At 39.1% G+C, this 25,676-nt stretch overlaps 1 protein-coding gene across 1 annotated transcript in view; it reads right to left on the bottom strand.

The window, feature by feature from the left end:
- Positions 1–25,676, bottom strand: part of LOC124286898 — a 48,441-nt gene that overhangs the window by 2,704 nt on the left and 20,061 nt on the right. The window contains exons 2-3 of the mRNA XM_046723339.1: positions 10,112–10,323; positions 9,131–9,172 (exon numbers count right to left, since the gene is read on the bottom strand). Coding sequence (XP_046579295.1) covers positions 9,131–9,172; positions 10,112–10,313 — 244 coding nt within the window. The 5' untranslated portion in view covers positions 10,314–10,323. The remainder of the gene's footprint in view (positions 1–9,130; positions 9,173–10,111; positions 10,324–25,676) is intronic.

Below are 25,676 nucleotides of genomic sequence, written 5' to 3'. Positions count from 1 at the left end.
GACAGGGGATGAAATGGTTTAGTCAGGAAAACTATAGTCTCACTCACTACACCAACGCACAGAACGCATTTGAGCCGAGAGCCACGTTGTGAGAAGGGCTCTGTGACATAGGTATCAGCATGCGATTCTGATTTTTGTAAGGATGACACCTTTTCAGTGATGTTAACGACCCTCCAGGGTACGTCAGGACCTTTCACCAGCTGCATGTTGGGACGTTTCAGAAGTGGATTATCAGAAGAAAAAAAGGACGACAGATGCCATATCATGATAATTATGTTATTTCTTCCAATATGGCTGCAAGCTACCATATTTGATATCATACCAAGTTACCTTTGAACGAAAGATATAAATAAATAATTATAGCGCCAGTTTCCCCTGCCCGGGATCAAGCTTTTAGCCCTTTGAGATTTGGAGCAGAAGAAGTTTGAAATTATTTTTACAATCAAAGATGGCTGCCTTGCGGCCATATTGATATTCAAATTACACAAAGTTTCGGCATGAGCTAAAGCCCTTCAGGTAATTAACAATTCCCATGGAGTCTATCATATTTTCAACAATAAGGCGTGAAAACGACAGGCTTCTTAAAAACATGTTTGAAATAATGTTCTATTTCGTCCAAACCGCCTCCGTGATGTAGTGCTTAGAGCGTCCGCCCGGAGAGCGCAAGGTTGCGGGTTCGATCCCCGACCGCGTCATACCAAAGGACGTTAAAATATGGTACTTGTGGGTCCCTGCCTGGCGTTCGGCATTAATGGGTACAACAAGGACTGGTCGGCTCGGAGTCAGTATACTGTGTCTGAGTGGGGTATTCATGCTTCACTGCGGCATGGTATCTCAGTGGGCTAGTACTATAAAATCAGCTTATGTCTGGGCTAGTACAAGCAGCCGCACATACACATACACGCGCATGCACGTCGTCATATGAGCGAAATATTCTCAAGCACGACGTTAAACCCAATTTCACCTCACCTCACCTCACCTCACCTCACCTCACCTCACCTTTATTTCGTCCAACAAAACGCGCATCGATTGAAATGTGTTCGATACATGCTTAGACATTTTGCGTTGATTTTTACTTTGATCTTGACTAATTGCCCAGTTTTCAGATCAACACATAATATTAAGTAATTGAGGCTATGGAAACAAGTTATATATATAACACCAATCTATATATGACACTAATCTATATATGACACTAATCTATATATAACACTAATCTATATATGACACTAATCTATATATAACACTAATCTATATATGACACTAATCTATATATGACACTAATCTATATATGACACTAATCTATATATGACACTTATCATTGATCAAAGTTAGACACGATTAAAGTTGTCGCACAAACAGGCAGTTCAACAACAAACAAGTATTCTTTATTAATCATCGTTTATTACGATGATCTTAATGCTCCTGTCATTATATTATTGTTATACTGTCTACATATGATGTTAGCATAAAATTTAGCAGCCAATTGAAAGAAACGTCCATTAAACTCTTTAAACTGACTGTATACTGTTTACATAATATGATTTGAATGTAGTATGTATTATAAAATGTTTGGCGGGAAAAGAGTAAAGCCATACACAATCACGTGTACAAATATGTCCTATCTATATAACTTATAAACTCCGGTCTTCAGTAACCCAAGCTTGTCGTAAGAGGCGACTAACGGGATCGAGTGGTCAGACTTGCTGACTTGGTTGACACTTGTCATCGTATCCCAGTTGCGTAGATCGATGCTCATGCTGTTGATCACTGGATTGGTCCAGACTCGATTAGTTATAGACCATCGCCATATACCTGAAATATTGCAGCGTGCGGCGTAAAACTAAACGCAGTCACTCTTGTGTGTTAGTATCGTGACGGGAAAGGACAGCTCTTAGCTCTTACCAAAATAGATCACTGTATGGAGAAAACTGTCGGTACCTCACGAGACTTCTGAAGTCAACTAATTCTCACAGAACATTGCAATACGAAAGCAGCTGTGTACAAGTGACATTTCATATTTACTGACACAACGAGTTCAATCACCCAGATGTGCTTACAGCTTATTGTCGTAACTGTGATAAATATAGTTTGAAAACATATATTCATTACCTGTAAACTCCAATTGTGCTCAAAGTATCAGCTGATGGTTGCATTAAATTGGCTGTGTTTTGAACGCTTTGGAAAGCTAATTCTCTCGACGTGTATACATTCTTAGTGTGGCCAAACAGTAATTTAAGCCATTTTAACTTCTTACATTCGAAACATTTTCAGCGCGAATAGATTTCATTTGCAAATTTCGAACATGATATTTATTAGGCACAAAATCGTTCATGTTTGGAAATATTTGTTCAGCGTGTTAAAGATTTTGAAATCTTTCCTTTTCTGGTTACACATTTGATAAAGTAGGGATATACCGACAGGGTTTAACGACTCTTTGTCAATGATCCACTATGTACCACAAGAACATAACAATTATGGCAACAGACTTTAACTGGCGTAATTGTCGATACACTGACCACAATTGAAAAATGTCCACTCACTAATTCAGTGACATCATGGTCGCCATATCTCGTACAGGATGAAGGGTACGTAAGTCCCAAAACTTTCAAAGTAAAGTTTAAAGCAAGATTTTTTTTAACGTAGTATTTTTGCGATTTTAGTTTTGGATAAATTTTCTTACAATCGCCAGCGGCTGAAGGTATGGTGTAAATCCAACAAGGGTCCATGCATGTAGCAAATGTACTGTAAGTCCCAATGGTCCCTAGTATGGTGATCTACCTTCAGTTGTTGGCAATCTGTAGCCTGTTTTTATATTGTATCGCCTTCTATAGTTAAACTGTTTTAGTTTTTATTGCCAGTTTTAAATTTATATCTGTGATAGTCTAGTTGTTTTACTGTCCTTTGTTAGCAGGTGTTTATAATATACTTTTAATCATTATAAATCTATAACATGATTTAGTCACGATATGGCTGAAATATTGCCGATCTGACTTAAAATCTTAACTCACTCGCCATATCTCGTACAAGATGCTACAGCCTTAAAATACTCAGCCTCCTCGGGAATGCCTGATATGGGTTCGCATCACTGTTCCCTATGATTGTGCTTCTATGTTTTTCTGCATGATATTTGTGCTGTAGGAATTTACAAATGGTTTCTAACGGTAGCATAATGTTATATTTGGGATTACACTTCCTTAGTAAAGTACAGATTCTAGTACATTTTTTTTGTGTTGAGTCTCATCAGGGATTTGAACCCACACCCTCAGAGTCAGGCATCTAATCGCCAGCACACAAAGTCAGACGCCTAGACCGCTCAGCCACCGCGGCTTCCACAAAAATGGAAGTCGGACAACTGGTAGTCTAGATTGCGGACTTTGTGCACCCCTCTGTTAAGTGTTAATTGGCACGGCTCCCACGGCCGGAAGCTATGAAATACACAATGCCATTTTAGAAAGTGGTCAAAAGTAGCACATGTTATATTTGGGATTACACTTTCTCAGTAAATTACAGATTCTAGTACGTTTTAGGGGGTTGAGTCCCATCCGGGATTCGAACCCACACCCTCAGAGTCAGGCACCTAATCGCCCGCACACAAAGTCAGATGGTTCTAGACCGCTCAGCCACCGCGGCTTCCTAACGGTTCATTACATGCATTGGCTCGGGCTTTCCTCCCACAATAAGTTGATAGGCCATGATGCAACTGGAATACTGTTCAAAATGTCGCTAAACATAACTCACTCGACTGTGATTACCTACAGTGTGTGTGACTTGTTCTGTGTGAGTGAGATTAGTTTTACACCGCACTCAGCAATATTCCAGCTATATGGCGGCAGTCTGTTATCTAGTTATCACCAGCATGAGCATCGATCTACGCAATTGGGATATGATGACATGTGTCAGCCAAGTCAGCGTTAGTCGCCTCTTACGACATGCATGGGTTACTGAAGACCAATTCTAACCCAGATCTTCATGGGTCGTGACCTGTTCTCGTACAAGCCGCACAACTGACGGATCACTGAGCCCAGTCAAGTGTACATACCTGGAATATTAGCTTGAGAGAAATTAATTTCTATTTCTTTTACGTTTCTACGATGTTTAAAGAACCCAGATGAAAGTATAATCATCAACTTTACCAGTACTAGATGTCATCAAGTACATAAACATATTTACTCTTTTAATGTTATAATCATTCCGAATATATGATTACAAATTGTGTGTTAATTTTTCAGGTTTTATGTTTCCTCGTCATTTATAGATCCGACCGATAATTTCAAAACATATATTTCATAATATATTCCCTGAAGCTTGAAGCATGTATCACCTATCAGAGCTGGTCTTCTTCCGATATATCAAATGTATGGTTTCGAGGGAGATTAAGTTAAATCGGTATTCCCCGAATGAGCTGGATCATATTTTGAAAAAGAAATTACTCTCGTACCCTTTAGCTACTAATACCGAATAAATCCTTGTACCTTGTAATCGGTAAATATGTGATGTGATGCATAGTATTAACTCTCACTCACTCAAGAGTGAGTGAGTGAGTGAGTTTAGTTTTACGCCGCACTCAGCAATATTCCAGCTATATGGCGGCGGTCTGTAATTAATCGAGTCTGGACCAGACAATACAGTGATCAGCAGCATGAGCATCGATCTGCGCAGTTGGGAACCGATGACGTGTGTCAACCAAGCCAGCGAGCTTGACCACCCGATCCCGTTAGTCGCCTCTTACGACAGTTTCTATTCTCGAAAGGGTTTGGTTTTGTATGGAACGATCAGTATGTTGATTCTGAGGGTAAGTTTTTTTTAGAACTAACACAAAGATTAAAAGATATCTATTTGCAAGAATGGTTTGAAAAGATATCACTTTCCAGTAAATGTCTGTATTATAAGATGTTTTAATGTACTTTTGACTCCGAAACTTATCTTTCATGTCTAAACGTAAAAATATAGGATAGCGTTAAGCAGATTGAGATGTTCTTCACATGATTTATCTATCGAAAGTGGAAGATTTAAAAATGTCAAAAAAGAAAATAGAACTTGCAAACTATGTGTTCTTAACCAAATAGAAGATGAATATCAATTTCTTTTAATTTGCCCTGCTTATAATTCCATCAGAAAGTTGTATATTAAGAAATATTATTGTGCCCATCCAAACCTTTATAAATTCTCAGCATTGTTGAATAACAAAACCCATACTATACTTCAAAACTTGTCCATGTTTGTTTACTATGCCATGTTGTTTAGGACAGAATATATCTCAGAACACAATGTAACCTAAAGTTGATTATTTTCCCTTCTTCATGTATATTATCCGTGCGTGTAAATATTGATTTATAAATACATTGTACTACAGGCCTGTGGCCTTTCAGTACCGGAAATAAATATATTGGACAAGCATGGGTTACTGAAGGTTCATTCTAACCCGGACCTTCACGGGTCCACTCACTGAAGAACGAACGAAAGAACGAACGAAACAAGACTAAGTTCCAGAACCTGGGTTTCTTCTACATCTTTCATTTCCAGGTTACATTTGATAGAACGGGAAGACAGCTTGTTTCTAAAGAGTAGGTATCATCTGATTTCAGTGCCAGTGAAATAAGACAGAACACATTTTCAAAACAAGTTTTAAAATTGTGTTTCTTGTTTTTCCATAAGCATCGTTTTTACACTTTACATCGTTCCTTACAAAATAAGCTGATTCCATGCATTGATCAATATCTTGAGAACGATCAATTCGTGCTTTGTGTTGTTGTGAGCTACTTTTTCTTTCATGACTTTGAGGCGATTGAATAGTCTGGTGGTTAAAACGTTCACTCGTCACGCCGAAAGCTCTGGTTCGATTCCTCACTTAGGTACAATGTTTATCTTTCGTGTCCCGTAAGAAAGCTGCGTAAACCCACACTCACTCGCTTTTCAATGATAACTTCGTTAGGTTTGAATGGAATGCAACGTGAGTGAGTGGGTTTTGTTTTACGCCGCTTTTAGCAATATTCCAGCAATATCACGTCGGGGGACACCAGAAATGGGCTTCACACATTGTACCCATGTGGGGAATCGAACCCGGGCCTTCGGCGTGACGAGCGAACTCTTTAAACTACTGGGCTACCCCGCCGCCCCTGAAAGCAACATGAAGAAGAATAACATCAAAAGTACAATAAATTATATGCATGTCGTTATTTGAAGCAAATTCGTACTTTTACTTCAGAATGATAGGCTATATGTGTTGTTGACTAGAGAACCTTGAATATCCTTAAGTTTCAACGCATTGTGCTTTTTGTGAAACCACACAGTGGATAGAAAACAGTGCCTCAGAAATAGACTCAACTTTGGACCAAACAAACCAGTGATCCACACTACTGGATTACGATGACCCTCAATCTGACCCTAAATGCACCAAGCCACCGGTCTGCCCACACGACCCACAAGGGATATATAGGGGGTTGGGGGTCGATGATGATTTTTATGAAGAAGCATGTACAATGCGAATGCCCCCTCCTCCTAGAATTTATATACAACATAAGTGACCCCTACCCCCCGCATTTCATGTACAAAATTGATGCACACAAACCCCCACCCCCCGACTTCATTATTTACAGACAGCCGTCATATAGCTGAGTGCGGCGTAATCAACAGACCAACCAACCAACTATACAATGTAAAGCAATATACGATGAACAACCCAAGAAGCAGTTCACTTTATAACCTTAAAACATGTAGTAAAAGATCGAAGCAAGTACAGTACTTCTGATAATACCCTAGACAAGTGTACAGGTAATCCTTGCAACAGGTCTAATCCACAGGTTGCCCTCGAATATTCTGGGGGAAATCCCCGTGAGTGGAGGAATCTGTTGACATTACAGGGTATATTGTACATCAAGTACCGACAAGATGGCGTCAGAGGATGTTTCTAAAACTGGTTACACCAACTTTGTTTGACGAGCAGGTGCGCATGGGACCGCTGTAGAAAATGAAGACTAGGTCCTCAAAGAAATCAGACTTAGATTTGAGTGTCGAATATCTTATTCATTGTATCTACTGCCTGGAGTACTCATGTGACTCTTCTGTAGCAGACAGCCACGACAGCTAGGAGCATCTCTGTCAAGTATGTTTGTCTATTGAGAGATGGGGTCGCTCAGATGGGTTGTCTTCAACACCTACACAAGTTCAAAAAGGTCTTCCATGGTCACGAATGGAACGTTCAAATTCGGAACGCCCTTCGTGTTTCTACGATAAAACTTCTTGAAAAATGTATTAAGGCATTAAATCATGACCAGTGGTTCGAGGGTCGGTGCAGAATTTCTGCCCGAAGTATTGACCTACTGACCATGTCAGTATAGTGTACAACAGCCGTACAATTTCCAATTAACTCAGGTGTTTTGATGAGTGAGTGAGAGAGGAAGTTTAGTTTTAAGCCGCTTTTAACAATATTCCAGCTACATCACGGGAATAGAGCCGCGTCTTTGGCGTGACGAGCGAACACTTAAACCTCGAGCGAACACTTAAACCTCGAGCGAACACTTAAACCTCGAGCGAACAGTTAAACCACTAGGTTACCCCACCACCCCTGGAGGTATGATGAGAGAGTGAGTGAGTTTAGTTTTACGCCGCTTTAGCAATATTCCAATCATATCATGGCGTCGGACACCAGGAATTATTTTATCTCTCGATGACAGGTTATAAACTTTTATACAGCTGTATATATGGCTGAATATTGACGACGTAACTCAAATTGTAACTCATTCACTCAACCAAAGCTGACACATTTAACAACCAAAGATAATTTTTATGCTAGCAATTTATCAGAGTAACATAAATGGAGTTGGATCCTTTTTTCGATCAAAATAACATTATCCGACTGTGTCTTATACAGCACAGCCACCTTCCACAAATTGGCTTTCCAATATTGCAAGACGTCTTGTGTTAAAAAAAATGCGAACTATCGATTTTAAACGTAATCTTCTAAATGACAAGACACAGACCCATGTGTAACATGTTGTGAGGCAGCTCTTCCTTTTTTTCCCGTATGACAGGAAACTTGTCAACAAATATAACTGTATACTTATTTCAAGAAAAGATAACTCTTCCCTAAAACCCGGAAGCTGTAGATAGTTATTCATGTAATATCCGAACAAAACCACAAAAATGTCACATGTTAAACCTTGCTCGCTTTCTAAATGGCATTGTGTATTCAAAACCAAAACGCACTTAACACTATGCAAAGAAATTGTAAATGCATTATACGAAGATAATGTGATTTGATATCCATGCTTCAGTTCAGAGAGTTTCTCCGAGAAGTAATGTGTCGAGATACTGCTATTTTCTTCTGCATTAACGGTCATGAGTTTTGAAAGTTTACAGTAAATGTCATTTGAATGAGACGGAATTCTCCTGGAAATCCCGTCTTTCGGATAATTACTGCTTACATACTGAACAAAAAATACCACCGTCCTTCCAGTTGTCACTCCGGAAACATGTTAATCCTATTATGAGTGCCGGAGAGCGGAAGGTCGCGGGTTCGATCCCCGACCGCGTCATACCAAAAGACGTTAAAATATGGTACTTGTTGGTCCCTGCCTGACGCTCGGCATTAATGGGTACAACAAGGACTGGTCGGCTCGGAGTCAGTATAATGTGTCTGAGTGGGGTATTCATGTTTCACTGTGGCATGGTATCTCAGTGAGCTAGCACTATAAAACCAGCTTCAGTCTGGGCTAGTACAAGCAGCCGCACATACACATACACACGCATGCACGTCGTCATATGAGTGAAATACTCTCAAGCACGACGTTAAACCCAATTTCACCTCACCTTACCTATTATGAATGAGTGAGTGTCCTTTAGGCCTTTTTTTCAATATTCCAGCAATATCACAGTATGGGACATCAATAATGGACTCCACACATTGTACCGATGTGTGAAATCAAACCCATTTCTTCTGAGTGACGATGGAACGCTTTAACCACTGGGCTACCCCACTACCCAAATCCAAAACTGACCGTACGAAGAACGTACGTCATTAGAACTGTGCGATAGAGTCAGGATCCTGTTAAATGTATCCTATATTCGTCTTTGAAAGTAACCACGTCAGTCCAATAAACGGATGTGATTATATATGTCAGATACTCACCAAACCGCTTACTTCTTTGCGCTGAGCTCGGCGATAATAAGGCTGCAAAGAACAACAGTACTTTAAATCATGAAATTATAGCGTCATGAATTTAATACGAGTGCGAGGGTCTAGTCTAAAATGCGTCACGAAATTAATGCGAGCTCAGGAATCGTAATTGTCACAACAATACAAAACAGTTGATCGCATCTCAGCAATATTCCAGCAATATCACGGCGGGAAACCAGAAATAGGCTTCACACATTTTATTCATGTGGGGAATCGAACCCGGGTCTCCGGCGAACGCTCTAACCACTAGGTCACCGCCCCTAGACGTATTGGCCATTAGTGGGCAGTCTATTGGCAACGGCATTGATATGAATAACCACTCTCACCAGTTTTCTACCACCGTCCCTGTTTGTCTAGAAACCTTATCGAAAAGATGCTAACGTATTCATAAAAGATCTTAGAACCATATACAACGTGAGTTGTTGAGGTTCGGAAGAGAGTTTCACACAATCACGTACTGTAGACTTCGTGTCTGTGACAGCTAATATGATCGTTACTTTAAAGGTAGATTATCGATAAATTCCGCGAGTAAAGTCAAGACAAAACGAAAGTGCATGTGTGTCTTTGTGTGTCTTATTCCAGAGGAGCTGTGACGGGATCCCAAGACCATATCATATCAATCCAACTCCTCCGTCCGCCACCACACACACACACACACACACACACACACCACCCCGGGCCTTAGACAACTGGTCTATCCTTCATCCTAAATCAATGGAGCATTTTCATATGAGTGATATTTGTTATGTAAGTATGTTTAAAAAGAGTGCGCATATCAGTTGTAAATAGCATTAGGAAATGAACTCGTGCAACGCTCATTTTTAAGACATCAACTTTTCCAAACCTGACAGTAAACAAAAGGATAAATATCCAGTATTTTCTGGAGCAAATTCTCAAAATGATCCATCCGTTTCCAAAAATGTAAATACTCACCGTGACTATATATATATGGTGATGAATGTCCCCTCTCCCCAAGGCGAAACAATATCCGCATTAGCTGCATCTGTTTATCAAGTTGTGGGTTGCCCTGACTTTCCGGAAGCGGAAGTGCTAAACACGTGAGAGGAAGTGCACACAGACACAGGCACACCAGCACTCGCTGGACGGAAGGGGCGGTCCCCCAGTCGCGGGGCATTCTGGGGTAGCTGCAATCAATCAAACGGACACTAATCAATCAAACAATCTCTACCACCTACGTGAACGCCATATACAATCTACACCCTACATACAATGGTAATGATCTTCAAGTACATAGGGCTTGTGAACTGCATGCGTAATGAATACTGAAGGATCTTGAGGATTATTGATTCATAAGCTAGTGCACTATGTGGGGAAGTTTAATCCCTCTGAGAACCAGAAATTGGTGACGCTAGCTTTCTACCTATCTGTGTTAATAACACTCAACCGACCACTTAGGTATAACCAACAAGAACTGATAATGTGTATGTAAATTTGTCTATCTGTTCACACAACGTACGCACATATTTGTCAGATTTTAAATACGTTTACAACATCCTTCAAATCTATCTTTGGCAAAAGGTTTCACCTACATTTCATTTAGTAAGCAAGAAGAATGTCAATGCGTGAAGCTATTTTCGTATGAACTAGTTTCACAATGGCGATGCTGTCGGATCCCCACCTCTCCCCTTTGACGTTGTAGTAGGGACACTAATGAAAACTTTCACGACTTATTGGTTCAATTAGAATCCCTGTGAGGGTTTACGACAAATACTACGTATACAAGGTCACTCAAGTTCACCAAAGATCGTATTGGCTAGTATCCTACAATGTATGCCTGTTATATATGTATCCCCTATTATTTCGTATGTAGTGCCATCTATGTTTCATTTTGTGTCTTTAAACTATTAATATTTCACATGCGACGGAAAGAGCTGTCATGGGGCAAATCAATAGATGCACGGAGTTCATCACCGTGGGTTTCAGCAAGGTTTCATCATGCAGTTGAATAAACATTTTCAAGGTTAAAATTGACTTCTGACAAACGCCAATAATTGAAAGTAATTATGAAAATAAAATGTGTGCCTTTAATCATTGATAAGCCCAGCTTAACGTGGATCTTATTTGTATGGATAATATTAGCATTTGTATGGATAATATTATTTTAATACCAACAAAAGCATTTTCATGGACCATTCGGCCATAAAAATGAAGCAAGTCAAACTTATACTGAATTGGAATGTTTGTCATTAATTGGCAACCGGATGTGTTTTTAATCAATAGAACTATCATTAATAAGAAGAAGGAAGGAATATCACTGAACAGTGTTCACAACTAAACCGAAATTTTTCCTGTTGCTCTAAAGAAAAAGAAACAAACTTTGCTGTTTTCAAATCATTTCTCAAGGTTTCAGAAAATTGATGTTTGGTTGTACTGATGCATTTGTTCGATGAATTGACCTTAAAATACTCGAAAGATTGTAACGTTCAAAACTGGATTTATATAGAACATTAAATTAAATTTAACATATTATTCACAAGGTAGATATAGTGTTGACCATTAAAATATACAATCACAAGTTTCAAAGACAATTTTCCTACAATAACCAAAGATTCCTTTTTTTTTATTACAGAAGGAATCTAGAGGATCCCGAGTTGCGACTCTTTGAACAGACTGCCAGTAATATATAACAATACGGGCGGGATATTTTAATAACGCTTTAAATTAGCTGATTTAAGGTTAAGTCAAAATGAGTTAAATTTTGTGCCATGCTACATATAAAGACACTTTCATTCATTTACAAAAACCATGAAAAAAACATTCATCTTGATCAAAAGTAAATATTATTGCCCACGTCCAAATTGTTTCGCCCATGAGCGAGATATTTTAAATACGCTTTAAATTAGCCGAATTAAGTGAAAATGAGTTAAATTTTGCGTTATGATACTTATAAAGGTATTTTCATTCATAAACAGCCTATGGACGAGGTAGTTTAAATTTTGAGTTTTCGAAAAAAATAATTCATATTTTTCATCCTTAGCATATATTCATGATTACTGCATGTTGAATGTTTTCAAATCCTATATAAGAAACTGGACACAGTGCTGAGAGTTTTTGGACTTTTGGCTTTCCAGAATTAAATTGTGACGTGTCATATATACTACCCATCAAAGGTATGGACACACTAGTGTAAATGTAGCCACTTACTTCAGTCAACTGTTCCAAACTAGATTTTGCCAAATATTCCACACTGTTTAAGGGTACTCTTTACACATGAACTGATGTATTGTAAAACAAATTCGTAACGTTGGAAAGATTGTCATGAGTTCAATAAATGATAAAAATCAGTGAAAATTGTCGAATTCTTAACAAAACTTTACACCAAAACGCAACTGTTCACATGCACGATATTTGCACATGCTTTTCAGCAATTTGATGCATGATCCTCGTCAATTCATCTGCATAACGTTTGCAGTTGGTTCCCCCAAGTTAGTGTAGAAATTCATCTTCGATGTAACCATATACATAAACATAACATATAGTGAGTGCTTTAAGTGAGTCTAAACTTTTAATGGGAAGTATATATAATTGTTTACTGGCTGGAAAAGTCGACGTGATGCTGGTCCTAGGCATGTAATATTACACCCAACCCGTGAACATGTGTCCGATGCCGGAATAATTAAATAATCACCGTCTAATTTAGGATTAGAAGTCAGGCCAGCGAATCCTGACACAAGAAAAGGCAATAACTCTCCACATCAACCTGCAACAACTATGCCCAATACTCTGCACCTGATAGGCTTCGTTGTACGGATGTATACCTGCTCATTTCGAAAGACCTGTATGTCGGTATCCATTGTTTCATCACACGGCCAATGAGTTTGTCACTGAGCATGATACCAATTAAGCGGAAAATGAACAGACACATTTATCTCGTATCCCCGCCCAAATCGATGACAGTGCTAGTGGCTGATGAGTCGTTATGTTCTATTTTCAAACTGACAAGGCAGACTGAAGACTGAAAGTTATATTGTCTGGAGGACCTGAAAAAAAACCAGGCGACCTTGGCGAAGGTGAAAAAACATATTCCAAACTTTTCGTACAAACCTTTTAAGGTGAGATTTATAACTATACAAATCTGAAGAGAAAAAAGTTACTTGTATAATGTGTCATTTGATTCACCATGTTGGTGTGGCATAAATATAAGCAAATGTCAATTAAAAGACTTGGAATCACTTACATTACTTTTAATTTATTATTCACAGACTATCATAAGACTGAATTGCTGAATTAAACAGCACGCACAAATACTCCTACCACATATGATACAAATTCGATAATCGATTTTGGTTCCTATATTAGTATGACTCCTTGAAAACCAAAATCAATCGGATTTTTTAGACAGAAACAAATATTACAGGATATGATTTTTTTAAAAATGGCTGTTTCATTTGTGTTATATGTCCTGTGTTAAATGTCTAGAACTTTTTTCCTCGCTTATAATTAAATTGAAATCTTAACTTCTTCGCAGTCAACCGTTTTGCAGGATTTCCCTATACTATATCACACTAGGACAAGACAATACATTACAGATTACCACGGGATGGGTCTGTCATTTTAAAAGGATGTTTTCTGTCAACATGGCCCCTGATAATCATTGTGAAAGCCCACAGAAACGGTAGACTTCAGCAGCAAGCATTTCACAGCACTGAAGTGGCTAGACACATTCTGGATGTTCTACTGACATGTTCAGACTGTAAACACTTCTCTGGAGACCGTAAATCTTCTACTTCTGTGCCTACACGAGCGGCTTGGGGAAACGTGACTGATATTGGTCTATAGTCGAAGGCAAACGTTATTATGACATACACAAAACAAAGAGCATCTTCCTGACCATACCCATGTCACTCTGAAAGAATAAAGGCATAGTAATGTACAGCAATCCACACGAAGAGCAATCCTGAAATGAGCCTTTTGTTGAAACTATTTGTCCCTCCCTGATACTCGATATTAACGTCTTTGAGAAGTTGGAACATACAATGTTGACAAACCTGAAGGAACTTCTTCCATTTCGTGAGTGCGACGTTCTGATCCAGATTTTTGTACCGTAGTCAGGAAATCATTCTTCCTTAACAATGGTACAAGAATCTGCATCGAATACAATTTGTCAATATTATGTTCGATATTTCTGATCCATGACTCGATTCATGGTTTGTAACTAAATATAAAATTCTATGTCACATTAATCTTTGTCATAAGTATATTATTTAAACTAAATCACCGGTGGTGGTGTGTGGTCATGTGCGTAGAGCTCAGGTCACAATCAGTTGAAGTTAAGCAACGTTGGTCGCGGACAGTCCTCGGATGGGTGACCGTGTTTGGCAGCTTGACACCTGAGAGTTTCTAGGACTTCAGTCCTGCACCACAACGAAGCACATGTGACGCATGTGGTCTCACCTTAGTCAACTGAGTTAGTTAAATATTGCCTCTGTCCACCCAGCAGTAAACCTGGGTACCTGGTATGATACCATGGTAGTCGGAATTTGAACCTTGAGCACCTGACAGGCGACCGGTTGTATTCTCCACAAGGAGTGTTCTGTACTCGTTGACCAGGGGTGTTATGTCAGCGCAATGTCCAATATAAATGGACTATTATCATTATTATTATTAAAACATTCCAGCAGGGGCGAGGCAAGGCTGTATAATAAGCCCACCTCTTATTAACCCTCAACATTTGAGTTCTCAAATACTATATCTTGTTTAGGATAACAAAGCCATTTCCTTATATATTGAAATCAAATAACCCAGCTGTGGCGAGGCAAGGCTGTATCATAAGCCAACCTCTTATTAACCCCCAACATTTGAGTTCTCAAATACTATATCTTGTTTAGGAAAACAAAGCCATTTCCTTATATATTGAAATCAAATAACCCAACTTCACTATTAAGGAAGCCGAACTGAAACTTGATGCACCTTTCATCATGCATCAAGTGAACGTTTAAGAGTCAGGAATCGATTAAAACTTGAAATGCACTTCAAACGAAGCAAGTATCACAATATGTTTCACTTTGACGATATTGGATTATACATGTGCCACAGGTTGATCTAAGGAACGAAATATATATCTTTTTCGCCATTGGTTTGGACATCTTAAGACGATGACACCTTCATTCATAATCCCACGAAACATCTACTATTTACTCCTTACTAAAGCAACTGATTTATCTTTTGTACAATTCGCATTCCTAAATATTTCATTTTGTCCAGATATTGCTACTGTGTAATTTTTTTATTCTACAAATCCAAATTACATTGCTTAAAAAAAAATGTGGTAGAATCCTTTGTACATGAAGGATCATAGTGAAGTAAGATAATTTAATATTTGTGAACGTTTTTAAAAATGGTAAACAATTCAAATATTCATTGGAACTTGAAGTGTTGAATGAATCATTCTCATGGGAGTATACGTATTGGTACCGGTGAAACATATATTTACAGAAAGAAAAATGCCTATCTTTGGAAATTGAAGAAAGTGTCCTGATCGAAGATCCGGTCTTGCGTCATGTCTTGAGAGTTTGTTCTGAATACAGAGGATGAAAACATAGAGAAAATCTGAACAATGGGACCCAGTAACATTTTATCTATAATATTTAAGGGAGTGAATGAGGTGGGTTTTACGCCGCTTTTAGCAATATTCCAGCAATATCACTGCAGTGGACACCACACATGGGCTTCACACATTGTACCCATGTCGGGAATCGAACCCGGGTCTTCGGCGTGACAAGCGAACGCATTAACCACTAGGCTACCCCACCGTCCCTCTATAATATTTAAACATAAAGTCTCTACGTAAATGCATGATCCACAAATGTTGCGAACAGACATCCTAAAATCTATGTCATCCGCAATATGACGTCACATTTTGCCAATGAGTGGCCTCGCATCGGAGTATTGGGCCAAATTCCGTTTCCTACAATAAATATGTACTTAACAACATTTAAGTCCTAATTAACCTGATACAGCTCTGTAAGAACATATCTCTGAATTTGACCTTTAAGGGCACTTTCTTATGATAAAAATGGACAGCGTCACTATTGTGAGATATGTTACACCATTTACCCCAGGAACATTATTTTATCAAGAAATCTTCACGCTAACGGATATTTACGATATTGTTGTTTTATTTAAACATGATAAATACAATCTGTCCAATGCTGAAGCTAGAATACCCAATATGTCTGTATTAAGGTAATACATTAGAGTTACTGGTATGCCGACGGCTCTGGCCTTACAACACACTCCATAATGAAACATGGCAATACCGTTCCATCAGATCGTATTGAGAGCTTCAAAGACCTCCGATATAAACCCCAAGCTAATGCTGCAGGACGCGGGCAATGCCTTCAGAAACATCCCTTTCACCTCCTGCTGAACATTCCTTCAAAAAGACGGCGGATCCAACACAATGCCTTTCGGGGGTTATTTAAAGAAAATCTTGACGATTAGCCTAATCTTATTGTTAAGAAAGAAATTGCTGATCTTTGATGTGCAAACGTGATGGAGTTGTTTATGTGTTGGTGGAGAGTTGTTTGTTTAATCGTGACGTTAGTTTCAGCGCCTTGTTGTGTAGCTTCAGGGAAATGTTATGAATTGTCAGACATAAATTGTAAACAGGCAATGTTTATCGGTGGAGCATTCGGATGTAGAACAGAAACCTCGTTAATTAGAACGTTATTCAGAGCAGTATAATCCAGATTAACACATTCCTAGGTTAATGATGGATGGGGAAGTTTTTTGAGTGATGTTAACGCCCCTTCGAAATGAATAACAGCGTGCCAGTTTGATATTGAAGGAGGATTGGTTGGTTGGTTGGTTGGTTGGCTGGCTGGCTGGCTGGCTGGCTGGCTGGTTGGTTGGTTGGCTGGTTGGTTGGTTGGCTGGTTGGATGGTTTGTTGGTTGGCTGGTTGGTTATTTAACGCCGCACTCGACAATATTCCAGCCATATGGCGGCGGTCTGTAGTCTGGACCAGATATTCCAGCGATCAACAGCATGCACATCGACCTACGCAATTGGGATATGATGACAGGTTTCAACGAAGTCAGGCAGCCTGACCACCCGATCCCTTTAGTCACCGCTCACGACAAACATGGGTTGCCGAATACCAACTCTAACCGCAATCTTCACTCGTCTGAGGAAGGGTGAAAGACACAAGTGATGCTGGTTTTCTTCCAGAATAACTATGGTGCTGACAAACCAGGAACCATTACCAGATCGAATCCTATATTAGAATCAACATGTTTTTCAGGCACATCTAATGGGCACAGCTCTGCACTGAGCATTAGACTAAGAACTGTCAATATGTAAAATGTATAGAATGTGCCATAAGTAATATGGTTGAAAATATTTAGTCGTTTTCAAAGTGACTGATTCACCAGAACAATTTAGAAATTGACTGAAATTTCAGGCTGAATATTTGACATTGACTGGATTACATCATATTACCATATGATATAAACGTGCACTATACTTCTGTGATCAAACAACGTGTACCTGTAAAATTAGGTTCCGGATCAATGCGAATCAGCTTGTACTTTGGAACCTTTGATAATATTTGAGCTTTTGGTATTGACGATTTGACTTCCTTTCAGCAGCAGATACAAGTTTTAAGCACTGCTATTTGACTGGCTTCGTTTCATCAGCTCATCGTGAAAGGTTTCATCCACTTCGTCCACAATTTCTACAGTAAAGTGTTCTTGAGACTTAACTGATAATGATATAATATGTTCTTAAGTTTTTGTTGTCGTAAGGTTACAAACTGGCTTCTAGATTGCCCGACATCAAAAGGATCACATATGGGTCCATGCTTCTGAAGCATATAAGCCTACCAATTGTACCAATTGTACTTTTTAGATACAATCGAGCATCTACTTTCTACCAAGGGTTCCAAGATTTCCTACGGTTCTTGATCAGTTGTTTTAAGCAAGGTTACAATGGGAAATAAAAATATTTTTGGAAAAAAGGTTACAATGGCCAAGTCGTCAGTATAGCTTTTAATAGCAGACATTTATAATGTGAAGGACATGCCCAAATGTTATGCATCAGTGACCACATTTATATTAGAGACAATTCCCAAATGACTCGTGCTACATGTATATGTTCCCGTATTTTTTCTGAGGCACAGTTGAGTTACCACTGCATGTTTCCGTACATGCCCGTACATCACTATTTCTCAGTGGCTCATACACACATGCTTCTGTGAGAGTCAGAATCGTACAGTGGACTGCTCGTGACGAGGATTCTGCATGTGGAAATGGTTTTCTTTGGCCTTTATTTTGAAGTGTTACAATATATGATTGTCACAATGAACATGATTAATTCAATTTGAGTGAGTGAGTGAATATTGCTTTAAGCCGCATCAGGAGTGTTGCAGCTATTCGCGGCGAAATTCAATTTGATACGTATTTGAAACTGTATATTTTGAAATATGACCTTTTTCTGGACAGGATATTTGTTTTGTCAGAGGTGCCAACATTGTTTAACAATATATTTTTCATTACACCCAGCGAACAATGCATTTGAGAAACTAAAACCTGAGAACTATCTTTCCTTTATCACCCCTTAAAATAAAAGTGCTAACCCCTTAAGATCAAATGTCATTTTATTTCCACTTTTAGTGTGGATGGTGCAATGAATCCCAGTGTGAAATTGAAACATTGCTTCAATGAATTAGGAAATAATGTAGTGCTAAACATACTACAAATTGGGTCAGCAGAAAACTGCTTGGACTGCAAAATGTCCCCAGCATTGTCCCTGTTGTTCCTTCTTCCACTTCCCTAACCCAACTCCACCTAACCTTGTCTACATGTAGGCCGCTCTCCTACACAACCTACTGATGTCAGATACATCTCACATTGATAATGTTTCTATCTGAAATGTTAAGAAGGACCATAATATCCGGACATATACAAGGAAGCCTTTGATACGAGGAACGAAGACACCCGAGCGCTTTACACACCTTAGATTAGTGATGTGATGGCTGTTGGAGGATAACTGCAGCACAATGGGTCTCTGTCCCTTCCTCTGTCGTGCTCATGCCACCTGGTGCCTCTATAGGATCTCATTAGCGTTGAGAGGTCCGGCACGGGGCATTTGTAACGGTATCAAGTGTTTAGCTGGAGTTGTCTCCTTCTCCATTTGATGAGCCCGTGCCTTGTGTAAAGGTACGACATTGAGTCTGGTCTTTGCGTAACATGTTATGATCCTAGTCAAGGTCAAGAGGAAGGGTGAGATTCTACTTGTACCTGTTTGTTTTTTTGTTTAACGCAGTATTTCAGCTGTATGGCGGCAGCCTGGAAATAATTACGTCTGGAACTGACGATCCAGAAATTGATATCATGAGCATGGATGTATCGTACAGGGATACGATGACATGCAACAACCAGGTCAGCGAGTCTGACCACCTGATCCCGTTAATCTCCTCTAATGAGTGAGTTTAGTTTTACGCCGCACTTGGCAATAAATAACCGAGTCTGTAGCAGACAATCCAGTGATCAACAGCATCTCCTCTAATGACACACTTGTGTTGCTGAAGACCTGGACCTTCACGGATTCTACGTTCAGCAACAAGGACGGTCATAATTTAGAAACTCTGAATCTAGGTATGACTGTACGAAATGATACCGATATGACCATACGATATGGATATGATATCGATATGGCTACCAGACAATACCAGGGATATGTTTGCTTGCTGCTTAACGCCGCATGCAGAAATAGTCCATTCACTACTGGGAGCTGCAAGTAATAGTGACCGGACCAGACAATCTAGTGACTTATATGGCAGCAAAGAACATCTTAGTACGATCACACACCATCAACCAGGTCACTGCGCATGACAACCCAACCCATTGAATGTCCTCTTACGACCAACAAGGGCTGCTGAGGACCTTTTCTAACCCGGGAGACCAAGAGGGTCCTGGTTCAATAAACTACGGTTATAACGAATTCAAGGGGACCATGTTTATTTCGTTATACGTCGATTGAAATATCTAACAAGTGTCCGGGACCCCAAAACTCCCTGTTCGTAATAAGCGAGTTCGTTATAAACGTAGTTAACTTATTACAGGTGACCCTAGTAGATTGTACGTGGTGCTTCGAGCTTAATGATGTCGTACGCTAGGAGACATAACACTGAATGGTTCCACAGGCAGTTAATACAATTACGCACAAGAAAACGTGCTTCGAAATTAACATGGCGTGTTACAAAGAATATTTTCGGAGAAAACCTTCTGTCTGACATTCTGTGCCGAACAATATTAACAATCAAGTTGGTTGGATGGTTGGTTGGTTGCTTAACGCTGCACTCATATTCCAGCTATATGGTGGCGGTCTGTTAATAATCGAGTCTGTACCAGACGATCCAGTGATCAACATCAAGAGTATCGATCTGCGCAATTGGGAACCGATGACATGTGTCAACCAAGTCAGCGAGCCTGACCACCCGATCCCGTGTGTCGCCTCTTACGACAATCATGGGTTGCTGAAGATCAATTCTGTCCCGGATCTTTACGGGCAATCAGTCAAGTAACGTAAATTGCTAAGAGGGTTAAATGACACGTGACAAAGTAAACACAACTAGTATGACGTCAAACTGTATGACGTCACAATGTCTGCATAGTCGGGATGTCCCCGATTGTAGATTGATGCTCATAATATCAGTCACTGGTTTGTATTGTACATCATCTATTATTTCAATAAAGAACACCTTAAAACAGCTGGCATAATGTTGAGTACAATACATGACAGAAGTCATAATTCTGTCTATTTAAAATCAACACAAACTGACACAAACTTTTCAGATGGATATTCAATTGTAACACCAGTGAAAATACAGAAAACAAGTTTCAATCGAAATCAGACAAAAGAACCCGAAAAAAAACTCCTGGCTCTCATGTTTCACTGCATTGTCGGTCGTGTCACCAGTTGGTCGTGAATTTCCTGAGCAAGACACTGCTGGAATATACCGATTATAATTGATTGGGTTATATATCTCTAATAGAGAATTATGGCTTGGTCTTCGCCACAACCTAGCGACTAATTTATCAGAATCCCTCATCGCTTATAATTACCCTCCCATTAAACTGTACCGGAAGTATACCTCAACTGAAATGCTTGCAAATGGCTTCTTCGCATGTATTGCTGCAACTTGGAATCGCCAATTAAGACAAATACATTGCGATTGGGCGGGAGTATAGGAATGCACTAGCTCACTATCCTCCATGGTGCGTTGCTGTTTGGTTTGTAGCGATGAATGTAATTATGAGTATTATTTTTGATAAATGAGTGAGTGAGTGAGCATAGGCGGATCCAGAAGGGTGCAGGGGTGCCTCCCCCCTCCCTTTTTGCCCTGAAAGTTTATTAAATGACCATTGAAACTCGAGTGAAAATGAAGTGTGCACACCTCCTTTTCTCAATACTGTGCACTCCCCCTTTCTCAAAAAGCTGTATCCGGCCCTGGTGAGTAAGGTTTTACGCCGCTTTTAGCAATATTCCAGCAATATCACGGCGGGGGACACCACACATGGGCTTCACACATTGTACCCATGTGGGGAATCGAACTCGGGTCTTCGGCGTGACGAGCGAACGCTCTAACCACTGGCTACCCCACCGCCCCCTGATAAATGAAACCACAGCAGCAAGATCTTGGTGTCTCCAACGTTTTACCACATCACAAATATAATGTCATTTCAATGTATCAAAATTTACACCTAGCATGTCAATACATTGCATTATTACAGTAATACTATGATATGTTGGCGCATGTTGGAATCATTGGGATTTATTTTTAAAAATATATAATAACCAAGTCTATACATTCTAACACTTCGTTCACAAATCCGATGACCGAATGAAATCATAAGTTGTCTTCCTAACAAACATGATAGGCACTTACTTGTATGAATAAATGACGTAAGCGGAAATGACGAAATGGTTCGATTGCAGTCAAGCGATATGATATGTAAATACTATTTGACACATAAATAAAAACTTCAACATGCGTCCACTTGAGTGGAAATGGTGCAAATTGCAGCTCATATGAGATGAATACTTTTTTCCTTCTTTTTGTCCTTTTCAAGCAGTTCCCTGCTATTATCGTTATCTGACCAGAGAAAACTGGTATTATCCTTGACACGGACTGAAGAGCTTGGAATTGATTTAAAAGGAATTCCCAAATTTAGCTTCACGTGTATTGTGGTGTTTCTACGCACATTACTAAAGGTGTCATTATTGTCACAACTATGGGTGGGCTCTGTGGACAGAAGTACTAAACGAAATGTGTAATCTGTCATAAAACGAACGAAACAAATATCAAAGTCAAAAACCTTCATTTTTGATTTTTAGACTACTTTTTCATTCATCAAAATGTTATGGAAATGGCACAAAATAGTTGTGCTGCTTATATGATGGTTCCCAATCGACTATGATGATATGATTCTAAATTCTCACATGTCTAAATCAATCACTATAAGTTATGTATGTACATATGGTTACAACGAAGATGAATTTCTCCACTAACTTGGGGAAAATATCTGCAAACCATGCAGTTTATTTGCGCGAGGATCATGCATCAAATTGCTGAAAAGCATCTGCAAATATCGTGCACGTGAACAGCTGCGTTTTGGTGTGAAGTTTTGATAAAAAATCGCCATTTTTCACCGAGTTTCATCATTTATTGAACACATGACTTTTCAATAAACTTTTTAACGTCACGAATTTGTTTTACAAAACATTAGCTCATGCATAAACAGTACCTTTAAACTGTATGGATTATTTTACAAAATCTAGTTCAGAACAGTTGACTGAAGTAAGTGGCTACATTTAAACTAGTGAGTCTAAACTTTTGATGGGCAGTATATCAGCTTTTTCACTATATCAGTTTTGTGTAAAATGCTTGTTACATGTCGTGAGTGAGAGGGTCAGTATGGATGTATGCCGCTTTTAGAAATATCGAGGTCCATAAATGGGATTCACACATTTTACTCATATTGACAATCGAACCCGGCGTGACGCCCGAATGCGTCAATAACATATTTACCCAATTACTCAAATTTGTATAATATATTGGTGTTATGTAAGATGTCAGTGTTATGTAACATTAAAATGTTGTATAACATGCTGGAAATGGCGCAAACACACTATGTGGAATAGAGCAATTTCATGACCTTATGTAATACATCATTTTCTTTCTAGGATGTTACGTTTGACAATCTTTCTTTCAGATTGTCATTCTTGTGTGTGGCCCTTTGAAACATACACAGGTTGGGGAAGGTTGGGGAAAACGAACGTGTTCACTCGACTAAAACGTCTCTTTTTCTCTTTAGAACTAAGATATATAGGGCAACTCAATGCCTCAAGGTAAAGCATATTGAACTGGAATGGCACATACAGATCACTTAAAAAAAAGTTCAAAATCATTTAATATTTTTTGCAGTATACTCGTGGTATAGATACTTACATCACATGCAGTATTCAATTCATTTCTAGCCTATGCAACATTTCTAAAACGACCGTTTGCACACATTATAATCTTAAACCCTGGACCCACATGTACGTAAAAGTAGAATAGAAGCGTTAAAACAAGAACAGTTAAAAGGCACAAGACTTCACTGGTATAATCCAACAGCGTTCTCAAAACATAACCTTTACAGTACACAGTTAATGCTGTGTAACATCAACTGCCATCACGGGTATCTTTGAAAGAAACCGAAACAAGTCAAAACATTGATTACACAACTGTCTGCTGACTGGGTTTCGCCCTACTGCGCAACATAGTACAATAACCAGTCCAGAATTTTGAGACCAATTCATTCAACTGGATACATAAATATTATCAGTATTATTTGATACATCTAAGCACTTGTATCTTGCAACACTACGCTCCTTCTAATCCTTACAAACACGTCGTGCAGCATGCTCTGCCGTACAGCGTGCTCTGACAGACGGAAATCTGGAAATCGTGGACATCTCAAAACGAGGTTCTGCCGCTAGAAAGGTTTGGCGGTCTGGTACGGATTTGATATTATATCAATCACATTGTGCATTACAAAACTACACTGAATAAGCGCAAAACACACATAACAGGTGTAACCAGTGAGCCAGATGAATTGTGAATCATGTTACGACCTCATGAAACAGGGGCAGTCTGACGTCTTTCTTAAGGTCATGCTGCCTACACCTCGCCATAAAATATAAAAATACGATGTTTTAAAGTTTAAAATTAAAATTAACTTGTAAATACCATTTTCTTATGTAACAAGGAATTGGAATTCAGTGTAACCATAGTTGTTGTGGTGTCTCTTTTCACTTTCACAGGAAAAAATTGGGATCGGCTGAAAAGTAGGTCATTGTCTGAATAGGTTAATGAGACTTATGTTAAGTTTGAACGGAAAGGCGTTGAATGTCATAACACAATATGATTCATACCAATGTAAATATACATGAAATAAAAATATACAGAAATGCGAGTTTGGCAAGGAAACACCGTAGTGTAGTGTGGTCTCGTCGTTCACTGTTTGAAACTGACAGAGTTCATAATTGAGGGCATGTCTCAATATAACAAACATATGTTCATGTCAATGTGGCAATTATGAGTATATGTTAATAGAGCCACTATATTTGCACATCAATATTTGTATATCAATAGAACCAATAGAATAGAATCAATATGTACGTCAACATATCCAGCACATGTATGTTTTCAACTACCCAAAACGTGAGTGAATGGAACCGACACATTTACGCCCATGCCAATAGAACTAAGATATGCAAGTAGAACCAACGTATGTACGTCAATAGAACAGCATACGTATGTCAGTAGAACTTAAACATGTGCATTAGAACAAACATATGTACGTAAACCTAGCCAATATATCTAGCTGTAAATAAAACTAAGATACGTATGTGTCTATAGAACCAAGATACGTCTATGTACATAGAACCAACGTATGTCAGTAGAACCAACGTATGTACGTCAATAGAACCAACATATGTATGTCAGTAGAACTAAAACATGTGCATTAGAACAAGCATATGTACGTAAACCTAGCCAATATATCTAACTGAAAATAAACTAAGATACGTATATCAGTAGAACCAAGATATGTGTATGTACATAGAACCAACGTATGTAAGTCAATAGAACCGACATATGTGCATGTCAATAGAACTGGGACATGCCTAGAAATATTTTTTAAAAAATCACATATGGACATGTCAGTAGAACTAAGATGTGTACGTCAATAGAGTGAGTGAATATGGTTTTACGCCGCTTTTAGCAATATTCCAGCAATATCACGGCGGGGGGCACCACAAATGGGCCTCAAACAATGTGCCCATGTGGGGAATCGAACCCGGGTCTTCGGCGTAGCGAGCGAACGCTTAAACCACTAGGCTACCCCACCGCCCCCGTACGTCAATAGAACACATTTATATACGTCAAAAGTTCCCTATTCAAATTTCAATTGAATTAACACGTACAC

This window comes from Haliotis rubra, unplaced genomic scaffold, assembly GCF_003918875.1.
Source record: "Haliotis rubra isolate DU_JTF1 unplaced genomic scaffold, ASM391887v1 Scf395, whole genome shotgun sequence".
NCBI classification, from domain to species: Eukaryota; Metazoa; Mollusca; class Gastropoda; order Lepetellida; family Haliotidae; genus Haliotis; species Haliotis rubra.
This window is presented reverse-complemented; position numbering and strand designations above follow the sequence as displayed.